This window comes from Hemiscyllium ocellatum, chromosome 29 (assembly GCF_020745735.1).
Source record: "Hemiscyllium ocellatum isolate sHemOce1 chromosome 29, sHemOce1.pat.X.cur, whole genome shotgun sequence".
NCBI classification, from domain to species: domain Eukaryota; kingdom Metazoa; phylum Chordata; class Chondrichthyes; order Orectolobiformes; family Hemiscylliidae; genus Hemiscyllium; species Hemiscyllium ocellatum.
In genome coordinates, this window is record NC_083429.1 from 48,733,259 (window position 1) to 48,745,316 (window position 12,058).

The 12,058-nt window shown below is 41.5% G+C and overlaps 1 protein-coding gene across 4 annotated transcripts in view; it reads right to left on the minus strand.

The window, feature by feature from the left end:
• drd2a (dopamine receptor D2a) overlaps positions 1–12,058 on the minus strand; it is a 125,917-nt gene that overhangs the window by 19,895 nt on the left and 93,964 nt on the right. For all 4 annotated transcript variants that reach the window (XM_060847088.1, XM_060847086.1, XM_060847089.1 and 1 more), the window contains one exon: positions 3,138–3,247. In XM_060847088.1, coding sequence (XP_060703071.1) covers positions 3,138–3,247 — 110 coding nt within the window. The remainder of the gene's footprint in view (positions 1–3,137; positions 3,248–12,058) is intronic.

Below are 12,058 nucleotides of genomic sequence, written 5' to 3' on the forward strand. Positions count from 1 at the left end.
AAGGGAACATAGTCAAACAAATACTTGAGAGAAAGTTCTGTGTAGCTTGAAGAACATCTCTGTACAAGCATGGGGCAGGGCAGGTACACAGGCTATCAATAGCTAGTATGGGAACTCAATCCATACCATTGATATCAGTCAGCATCACACTCGAGCCATGACTCAACTGAGCTAACCAACAGAGACAAAGACATGACCATACACCTGCAAACCAAGATACAGTGAGACAGCAAGATAGATTAAAACAAGCACAACTCAATGGACATCTAGGGCCAATTTCCACCTTCACCCCTCGACAGCAATCCCATCACCCTGCCAGATTTTGAAGATATAGAAGGAGGACCATTCAATCTGTTATGCTTGTTCCAATCAATTGGGTCATTGCTGACCCATATCTCAATTGCAATTATTCACCTGGGGTCCCTAGCCCCTGAATATGCTTTCCTGACACAAAAAAAACCTATCAATCTCAATTTTTAAAATTACAATTGATCTTCAGCTCCAACAGATGTCTGCATTAGATGTCTAAGATTTTCAACACATTTTAGATGAAGGACTGCTTCTAGGTATCTTTCTTTAAATGGCTATTTCAAATTTAAAATGGTGTCCCCTTTGTCTTAGAACCCCCTGCCCCATGATCCAACTCCTCTCCAACCCCAAGAAAATGGTTTCTCTCTATCTCCCCTATCGACTGATTCATTTTAAACACCCCAGGGAGATCAATAGCTGAAAGGTCATTAAGATTGTAACATGAGCAGGTGAATTGCTCCAACATACTAACTACCACTGTAATGGATGTGAAATTAATCCCCTTGAGCTTGAAAGATGCATTCTTATCAATGATTGGCCAGTCACTGGTTGTTCGATTATTGAAGAATAATGGGAACTATATTGCTTGGTGTCAGTGATCCATTAGAATTATTATAATGCTACTTAGGATACCTCAATTAATGCTAACACAACATATAAACTTATAAATGCTGATTTGCACATAGCTGTTCAGATCTGATAGGGTTAACTGACATCACAATATAAGAGCCACCTAATTGGATATAAAAGACAGTTCCCCAGGAGGCTCGAGCTAGTTGTACATCAGCCTCTGGTACATGTTGGTGATTTCCTTAGTGTTAGCAACCTACAGCTAAAGTAACAATATGTATTTGCTCAGAAGCTGCTGGAAATGCTCTGCACCCATTTTGAGGAAGGGTCACTAGACCCAAAATGTTAACTTTGTCTTCTCTACACAGATGCTGCCATACCTGCTAATCTTTTCCAGCAACTTCTGTTTTTGTTCCTGATTAACAGCTTCTGCAGTTGTTTCAGTTTTTAATATGTAGTTACTCTTAAGTTCAGCCCTGACATCTCACAAGAAACAATCCTCTATTTTAGGTGCAATGTCACCAACAGTTCTACTGTTCAATCAACACCATTACAAGTTGAGGTGAGTGTTATATGGCTGTCAATAACTTGATTAATATTAATAAGAAGGATTGGTGGTGGTGATTCTATCCAAAATATCCAAGGTCATAATCAACGCTATAAGACAGTGAGAGCTGTGAAGACCTTGCCAATGTTGAGACCATTTATCTGAAGCAAATTGTCTCCAGGTTTGGTCTAAGATAGTCCCCTTTCATTTCTGGGTATCTGTGAGACTCTGGGTCAAGTGAGCTCTTAAACCTGTGGGTGATGGCAATGTCTGGTGTGGTCCATTGGGGATCTTCTCATCTCTGGTATAACTGGGAATTAACCAAACATTAAAAATTTAATAACATCTGTATGTCACTTTAAACAAGGAAATCTATAATGCATTAAAATTGTTGAATGCAGTCTGAGAATCTGATTTTTTTTTAACATTCCCTACAGTGTGGAAACAGGCAATTTGGCCCAACCAATTCACACTGACCCTCCAAAGTCTCTGGGACACCCGCACCAATCAACCCTACCACCTTGTGTCTGCACATTTCAACTCCCCTTCCCATTCTGCTGAGGACATGCATGTCCTGGGCCTCCTCCATCGCCACTCCCTCACCATTCGACGTCTGGAGGAAGAACGCCTTATCTTCTGCCTCGGTACCCTTCAACACCATGGCATCAATGTGGACTTCACCAGTTTCCTCATTTCCCTTCCTTTCCTCCACCCCCCACCTTACCCCAGTTCCAATCTTCCTGCTCAACACCGTCCTCATGACCTGTCCCACCTGTCAATCTTCCTTCCTACCTATCCACTCCATCCTCCTCTCCAACCTATCACCTTCACCCCCACCATTGCAGTCTCAGCTACCTTCCCCCCATCCCCATCCTGCTCCATCTCTCCACCCTAAAGGCTCTCAGCCTTATTCCTGATGAAGGGATTTTGCCCGAAACGTTGATTTTCCTGCTCCTTGGATGCTGCCTGACCTGCTGTGATTTTCCAGCACCACTCTAATTTTGACACTGATCTCCAGCACCCACTTTCGCCTCCAAGGAGTAACTCATCCACACCTTTTCCCTTCTGACTAATGCATCTAACACTATGCAGTTAGCATGGCCAATCCACTTGACCTGCACATCTTGATTGCAGAAGGAAACCGGAGCACCCAGAGAAAATCCACGCAGACACAGGGAGAATGTACAAACTCCACACAGACAGTCGCCTAAGGCTGGAATCGAACCCGGGTCCCTGGCACTGTGACACTGCAGTGTAAACCATTGAGCCACTGTGCTGCCTTTTTGAATTCTAAAAATTTGGAAATAAAGAATTAAAGTGATTGCGATCTTTGAGATTATGGTAAAACTTGAATTTCACCAAACTGCTGCTGGGAAGGAAATTAACAGTCGATCTGATATATGTGACTCCAGTCCCATACCAAAGTGGTTGACTTTTGAATGTCCTATAAAGTGGCCTGTCAAACCATTCAGTCTTATCAAACCTTAAGCAATAGTCTAAGAAAACAGCATTTTCAGGGCATCCAGAGATAGAGAGAATTTCTGGTTTGCCTGTGGCAGCAGCGCCTTCAGAAAGATGGAAACCATTATTTGTAAACCAACTGCATGGTCATACCTGCTGCTGCAGATGATGGTCACTGGATTGTGTTTGTTGGAAGCTGCAAAACCCATTACAATGTACTGTGAAGCTATTTCGTAAATGTCTACATTACCTGTCGATGCTAATGGCACAAAGGTTAAGGATACTCGCTGTGCACATCATGACATCCAGAGTTACGAAAATATCACAGTGGATCCTGCTGAATCTCCACTCCCCCACCACCTTGGAACACACAAAACAAATTTGAATCTCAGTGGAAATGAAGCAGAGGCATTAATTAGAAGTATTTCATTTTACTTTGCATCTAATCAAGTTCAAGCGCTTTGCACAATTGAAGTGTAACTCCAGTGTGTGTTGACAAATACAGGAGCCATTTCTGTCCCAATAATGTCCTTTAGCCCATCCTGAGTAAAATCTCCTCTGGTGGGGTTCATTAAACTAACCACCACTTAACCACTTACATCAACAAATAGCTTGTGAAAAAGGTGTCTTTCCAGAAATGTAGAAACCCCTCCATGAAAAGAAAGGCTTGCATTTCTACAGTGGACTTTTACGACTACAGGCTGATCCAGGAGATTTTACAGCCAATGAAATAGTTCTCCAGTACTGTTCCTGTTGTGAAGTAGGAACAACAGCATTGAATTGGTGCACAGCAAGATCCCACAGAAATAATGAAGAAATAGTTGGATACTCTGTTTCAGTTGTGCTATTTGAGGATACACAGGGTCAACTCACTTGGTCGTCAAAGTAGGGCCATGGGATCTTTTCTATTTAGCTAAGAGGGTGGACAGGTTTAGCATCTAATCCAAAAGACTGCACTTCCTGACACTTCAGTACTGCACTGGAGCATTAGCATGGATGTTTTGCTCAAGAATGCAATGTGAATTCACAACCGTCCCACACAGGGGTAAGAGTGCTACCACTGATCTACAGTGACACTCTGAGCACTGTACTGGAATCTCTGGAATGTGATTGTCCCTTGCACTGTGTTTGGCAGAAAAATGTAGAATTATGATCCTGTGATCTGAATCCAACCCAAATTGGTGTGATGTGATTGAGCAAAGGTGGAAACATGTCGAAAAATCTTTGTTTTAACAAGAAAGGTACAAGACTCGAGTCCTTGTCATTTAGCTGAAGCTTAGTGACGTACAGGGAAACAAAACTGTGAATGAACGTGATCCTTTCAGCTATGAGATTTAATGACTACTGAAAGATCTACTGCAGAACTGGCTGCATAATCCATTCTCTTTCTTCATATTTTATACCCTTCATGTTTGTGGCTTTCATTTGTACAAATTTATAGTCTACGAGCAGTACAATCAGTGTCCGGTTTGCACATCAGGGAGTCATGTTGTCTTTTGTAATAGGCAATGGTCTAATTATTAAACATTTCTCCTGCTCCTTACTTTCATTGAAGTTAATGGGCGAGATCTATGATGGACAGAAGGTCTATTTTCACTTGACGTAAACTTATGCCCGAAGTCAAGATTTTTATGCAGGTGAATTCAGTCATAGTCCAAAAGCATGGAAACAGACACTTTGGTCCACAAACAGCCCACATTGACCACGTTCCAAACTAAACTAGTCCCACCTGCTGCACTTGGCCCAAATCCCTCCAAACCTTTCCTATTCATGTATTTATGCAAATTATTTTAAACGTTGTAACTGTTCCTGTATCCATCACTTTCTCTGGAAGTTCATTCCACACACGAACCACTCTCTGTGTAAGGAAGTTGCCCCTCATATCCTTTTAAAATCTTTCTCCTTTCACCTTAAAATATGCCCCTAGTTTTGAAGTCCCCCCCCACTCTAGGGAAAAGTCCCTTGTCATTCACCTTATCTGTGCTCCTCATGGTTTTATCAACCTCAGTAAGGTCACCCCTCAGCCTATTTTTATATCTCAAACTCTCCATTTCTGGCAACATCCTAGTAAATCTTTTCTGAACCATCTCCAGCTTAATAATATCCTTCCTAAAACAAGGTGACCAGACTGCACACAGTAGATTAGATTACTTACAGTGTGGAAACAGGCCCTTCGGCCCAATAAGTCCACACCGACCTGTCGAAGCGCAACCCACCCCTACCCCTATATTTACCCCTTACCTAACACTACGGGCAATTTAGCATGGCCAATTCACCTGACCCGCACATCTTTGGACTGTGGGAGGAAACCGGAGGAAACCCACGCAGGCACGGGGAGAACGTGCAAACTCCACACAGTCAGTTGCCTGAGTCGGGAATTGAACCCGGGTCTCAAGCGCTGTGAGACAGCAGTGCTAACCACTGTGCCACCCACTCCAGAAGTAGGCCTCCTGTACAACCTCAACATGACATCCCAATTCCTATTCTCAAAGATCCGGGCAGTTGCGTGAAGGAAGTGACTGTGAGTAATTTGGAATTATATACTACGCTCTCAGGGGGTAAGCTACTAACACCATGCTCCCATTGACCATGTGGCTCTGGTGAAAGCTTAACCCATAAATTCTATCTTCCCTATTGATTCCTGATGCAAGTTTATTTCCTCCTAATCAGTGACATTTGTAAATAATGTTGCGTTATTCAGTCTCTAGATCTACATCAGTGAAATGATCCCTCTGGATCAAGTTGTTTTGTCTTGTAGTAAATTATATTCTAATGTGTAGGACTTCAAAGTAAATTAGTGTGTTATCGCTCTTTCCTGTTGCTGCTTTGTTCCTTCTCTTTTATCTCTCCTTTTCAACTTCTCAGGCGTAGATTTGGTGGGAAATGACAAGAGGAAGATGACAATTGACTGAGGTCTAGAAGCCCTAACTGGTTGAAAGGGGTGTTTGAACCTGGGTGCAACTGAGGTCGAGAGGGAAACCCCGAAATGGTAGTTTTGTTTAAAGAGGGTGAAATTGTGCGGGGATGGTGGGAACAAATGGGTTGAAAATGAGGTATATTTAATTGCTCTATTCAATGCCTTCATATTTTCTCTCCCAATGTCCATTCTTGCTCAAGAATATGTCATCATAGGAACACTTGGGGCACAGCGGTAGTGTCCCTACCTTTAAGCAGGAGGCTTGGGTGTATGTGGCATCATCTCTGAACAAGTTACCTAGGAAATATCTACATGTCATGTAGGTCAGTGGATTGTGCTGGAAAAGCACAGCAGGTCAAGCAGCATCTGAGGAGCAGGAGGATCGATGTTTCGGGCATAAGCCCTTCATCAGATTTCTGATGAAAAGTTTATGCCCAAAACGTCGATTCTCCTGCTCCTTGGATGCTGCCTGACCTGCTGTGCTTTTCAGCACTAGACTCTTGACTCTGGTCTCCAGCATCTGCAGTCCTCACTTTCTCCAAGGTCAGTGGATTCGTTGAATCTCCTTTCAATTTATCAAGTGTCTCCCTCCTCCTCATTAATTGGTCTGGTCTGGGAGTGTGCTGGATGACAAAATGGAAATTGCTCCAAAATCCAAAAAGAGAGCAAATTATTAGCCCATGATCTACACCTCAGAACGTGAGATACAGTCGAAGCAGTGCTGCCTCACATGTAGGTGGAAACTTGCAGTAATAGCACACATCTCACTGATTAACAGGATGGTACCACTATCTCTGCCCTTAAAATAAGTTGAAGACATGGATTTAAATTGCTTTTTATCACCAACAAAGCATATTTTGACTGTGATAAGTTTAGAACTTGAAAACTTCCTTCCATGTTCTTCAACCCCACGTCCTGTCATGACATGGCTTGTGTTCAGCACAACCAATCCATTTTCACTTACTTACGGTCCCATTCGCAGCTGTTCTTTCTCCCTGGCTTACCATTCTCAATCTCTTTGCCTGCCTTTGTCTCTCTCTGGACACCATCTCCATCTATCGGATCACTCCTCCTCCCATCTGCCCCCACCAACATCACCCCACTCTCTTCAGCTTACACACCACCTTTTCCTAACTAATGTCAGTTCTGATAAAAGGTCACCGGACTCAAAAAGTTAACTGTTTTCTCTCCACAGATACTGCCATGCCTGCTGAGTTTCTCCAGCAATTTTTTTAAAAATCCTACCTTAGCCTCCAGTAAACTGCAGGACATTTTCAGCACTTAATAAAGTTCTGAAAGTTGTTTGATTCACAAGATCTTTGAGATGGATAGCCAGCATTAACCTACACAAATCTGAACTCATTCCAATTGTACAGAAGACAGGCTATTCACTTGCCTGTGAAGTTTGTATCTAGGAGGATTACTGAGATGTCCTCAAATATTTTGCAACTATGTGAAAGCAAATAATAGAAATAAGGCATGTTTTTCATAAAAAAAAGGTAGGATTCAGCCCTTAATAAACTGGACTAGCAAGTAGCCTAGTGTTATATTCACCCATAGGATATCAACTGTAGGATATCAACCCCAATTGCTGGGGGAGCGTTGAAAGACCAGACAACATCCTCAGTGGCTGAGTGAGTGAGATGCATAAGAGAGAGGCACTGAGTGATACAATGAGAATTGTAAAGAAGGTACTTCTTTTTCAAAACACTCCTCCAAGTCTCAATGGAACATTAATTTGATGGAGTCCAATTGATTGATTAATTTGAACAAATATCAAAAAGTTTCCTAAATCAAGGTAATGTGGAACATTAGGAGCAGATCTCTTGTTAACTTGGAATTTCATCAGCTGGTCACGAGTTCAAGTCCCACGTCACAGACTCCCTCAGCACATGATGGAATGTTGGGCATCCCAATGTTGGATTGAGAATGTGCTTCAGTGTCAGTAGTGTTATTTTCAATGAGTTGTTAACTCAAATCTTGTCAACCCTGTCATGTGGCCATGAAAGATTCCAGTCTTTTAAAGATGATCAAAATTGTCCTTGATCAGTAATTATCCTTTAACCAAAGTCACTAATGTGATTTGTATGATCACGAATTTCATTATTGTTTATGCAGGCTTATAATTTACAAATCACCTGCTGTGTTTCTTATATTACACCAATGAATCCATTTCAAAAGGGCATTGGTTAGCTCAATTGGCTGGACAGCTGGTTTTCAATGCAGAATGATGCCAACACTGTGGGCTCAATCCCTGCATTCGCTGAGATTACTTCTCAACCTCTCCCCTTGCCTGAGGCATAGAACCCTCAGGTTAAGCCACCATCTCTCTCTCTCTGTGGGACTTTGGTGACTTTACATTTACCTTACACTTAAAAAGTACCTCACTGGTTGCTTTGGAGTTGGATCACTGAGGATGATGCTTGGTCTTTGAACTCTCACCTCTAGTAGTTGGGTCAACGTCCTGAAATTATCCTGTGGATCAATGCAACACCAGGCTGACTATTAGTTTTGTGTCTCCTCTTAAAAGCTGAATCCTATTCATAAATGAAGAAAAATATCTTATCCTCGTGGCATGTTGAACAAGGTGATGTCGGGTGGCTTTAAATTGGCGGCATGTTTGTCTGTATAAAAGGCTATTGGATGCCAGAAACACTTCTCTATTCATGTGCTTTGAGCTCTTTAGAAGGTGTTGCATAAATGCAGCCATTGTTTTCATTCATCCTGTCACTCCAGGGCTGTCAATGATAAGGAGGCATCTCAGGGTGGTAAGTGAGAGTGTGACTTTAGAGTGATTTCGGCACTAGCGTGGAGCCATTGAGACTCAGCAGTACAATCCTGATCAGTTTCATCATGGATTGAGGAGGCAGGGCTAAACAAATAGATAGAGCTGGATTGTTGCCATCAATGCTTGAGTCGAGAAATTTTACAACTTGACAGATCTGCCTCCATTAGGTATCTCCCCACTCCCCAGCACACACTATAGTTGAGCAGCAAACTAGAGTTTTGGAATTGGTGTTGTGTGATCAGAAGAGTTAATTGAAAACCTTGTTGGGAAGGAGATTTTAGGAGTAATATAACAGAGAGCTATCTTCATTCTGAGGAGGTGGGGTGGTTAGATTAGATTTCTTACAGTGTGGAAACAGGCCCTTCAGCCCAACAAGTCCACACCGACCCTCCGAAGCAAGTGGAGGTGGAGGACTTGGGGTGGAATTGTTTGGAATCTGTCAACATTGATGAAATCGATGATGAACTTGAAAGAAAAGTGTCTCAGTTGATAGGATGTCAACATCTGAACCAGTTGGTGGGTGAGTGCCAAGATCGGCTGGTTAAAGGCTGGCCTCAGTTCACTGGGATTCCATCCCAATTCTTGTCAAAGGTGATCAGAGGCGCAGTCCTCACCTCACTGGCTCCGTTAACACCCTCCAGCACTGTTCTCTAAGCTACCTCCTTGCCACCTCCATGATATTGCCATAGGTCCCTGCATTCACCGAGTATGCATTACAGAGTCAAGGAACAAGATAATAACAAGGGCAAGTTTTGAAATGCGCTTGAGAAAATTGCTACTTGCACATCTCTGTCGAAGCGTCACTCAAATTGTATCAAAAACAGACGTTGCGCCTGATTTCACATATCCAGAGAAAAATTCATTAGAGGTTTTCTGCAGGTATTTTGATTTTGGTTGGATTATTTGAAGCTGAGTTAGTTGAATTTAAATTAACAATTTCCACGTGGTCCAAATAAACATATAGACATTGGGAAAAAATGTCAAAGGAGCAGTCACTTATGACATTAAAAAAATCTGAAAGAACTGTGGATGCTGTAAATCAGAAACAAAAGCAGAAAATGCTGGAATAACTCAACAGGTCTGAGAGCGACTGTGGAGATAAATCAGAGTTAATATTTTGGGTCACTTCGGAGGAAGGGTCGCTCAATCCGAAATGTTAAGTCTGATTTCTCTTCACAGATGTTGCCAGATCTGTTGAGCTTTTCCAGCAGTTTCTGTTTTTGTTAGTAACTTATAACAACCTTATAAATGTGTCAATTAATTAAAGCAAACACATCACTTCCACTAGCAAACAGAATTCAGCTGAGTTCATTGAATAGTGTGTTTTGGAGTCCAGCCAAGCATTCATAATGACACTTCCTATGGCTGTATCAACAGAATTAGATGACATGGGAAAGCTATGAAGACTGCATGGAAGATGATCAATAAATCATTTCAAACATACCTTTCTGAGGGTTCTCAAATCTAAACTATACTTCAAAATCTCTCTAAGGGACCATAAACCATAACTCATTAACAGGTCATCCCAACCTAATGAAAATTGCGAGTTGTGAAAAGGGACATAAGCCAGGCATTGGGTCATATCCGATTCTGTGAAACTCCAGCCCATTAGATCAAGGTCATAGTATTTTTCTTTCAATAGGTAGTGAAGATGTATTTTGAATTAAAAAAAACTTCTTCCTATTCTCCATTGAACTTTACAAATTCAAAATGGTGAAGCTTGGGGTGATTGTGTTTCACCTAAAGGGGAGGCAATAGCTGAGTGGTATTATCCCTAACATCTAGTTTCTATACATACAGACAAAGAAGAATACCACTTTGAATGGGACAACACACACACATCCTAGGACAGGAGAAATGAAGACACGCATGAGAATTCTTAGAGGCATGGCATTCTAACCAGAACTCTATCAATAAACACATCGGTTTAGATCCTGTTTACCTTCCCTTGAAAAAATGAACCAGAAATGACATCACCCACCTTAAGAAACCAAGACCTATAAATAGAGAGGTGGGACATACCACCAGCACTTCATCAGAGACTCTCACTGATGATGTTACCGAGTCATGGTGACGAAACATCTGAAAACAAACCTTCAAGCTCAGTGAGCTAACTTACAGATGTATTATCCCTATGCTATTAATCCAGGGACCCTCATGATGTTCTGGGGATCTGGGGTCAAAACCCACCATGGCAGATAGTGGAGTTTGAATTCAATGCAAATCTGGAACGAAGCATCTAGTGATGACCATGAAACATAGTGATGTCAGGGGGAAAAAACCCATCCAGTTTGCTAATGTTGCTCAAGGAAGGAAACTGTTTCGCACACGCAATTCCAGATGTACAATGTTATGGTTGACCCTTAACTGTTCTCTGTGCAGTTAGGGTTGGGCAATAAATGCTGGACCCCACATTGTGTGAATGAATTCTGAAAAGAATACTTGCTTTAAACCAGAAGGTTTCTTATTTTCTTAACAATTAAGCATGAAACTAAAGGAAAATATTCATCTGTGAAAAGTAGTTTGACCTGACACTTCCATAGTATTTTGATTTGGATTGGATTATCTGAAGCTGAGTTAGTTGAACTTCAATTAACAATTTTCAAAGCAATTAGATGGTTTAGATGGAGTGAAAGAGAGTTGTGGAGCACTGATTAAAATTGTTTTTATATGCCAGGAAACCTGAGAAGAACAAAATTAATTCACTCTGATTGGAATATTTCCACTAATTATATTTCAAGATCTTAAGGTTCTGATTGCTCCCTTAAGTCAGTAGCTCTGTGTGTTTCCTGTTTAATGTTATGGTCCCTTTTAAATTACGAAGCTACTTCTCTATGAAGTGATTCTGTAAAAACTTAGGTTCCTGTAAAATTCACTGCATTTACATGGTGACGATTAAGAAATTTCCTGCCCCAAGCTCTGTTTAAAAGAAATATCTTTATTTTAAGAATAGTGCCATGAACCCATTTACATCCCACTTCCCCCCCCCCACCGCACCCCCCCATATTCTGCCCCATGCCACCCCCACCCCAAACTGTCCAAAATATTAAAAGAAAAGACGTCACAAGCCAGAATTGTTAAAATTACATCTCGAGCCTGTGTGAGCATTTTGGAAAATTGCAGTGAACAGGCAAATTAGGACCTTGAACATCAGCTCTGAAAATGAGAGCTTTGAAGAGATACAGGAAGGGAGTTTTAAATAGATTATCACACCATTAGCTTTGTCACTGAACTCTCTTGCAGTGACCAATACCATAAATTGTCTGGCAAGATGTCCAAGGAATTCATTGCTTTGGAGAGAAATTTGTAAAGCTGATTTTTGATATGACCTTTAGAACACTGGTGTTCCAGAGGTCATGCCAAGGACAGTGATCATTGTGAGGAACTCAAAGGGAATTTAATGACTTTTTAAAAATTCTCTGTACATTTCACTGAATGTTCAGTGAAATCGGAAAGGTTGTCTGGA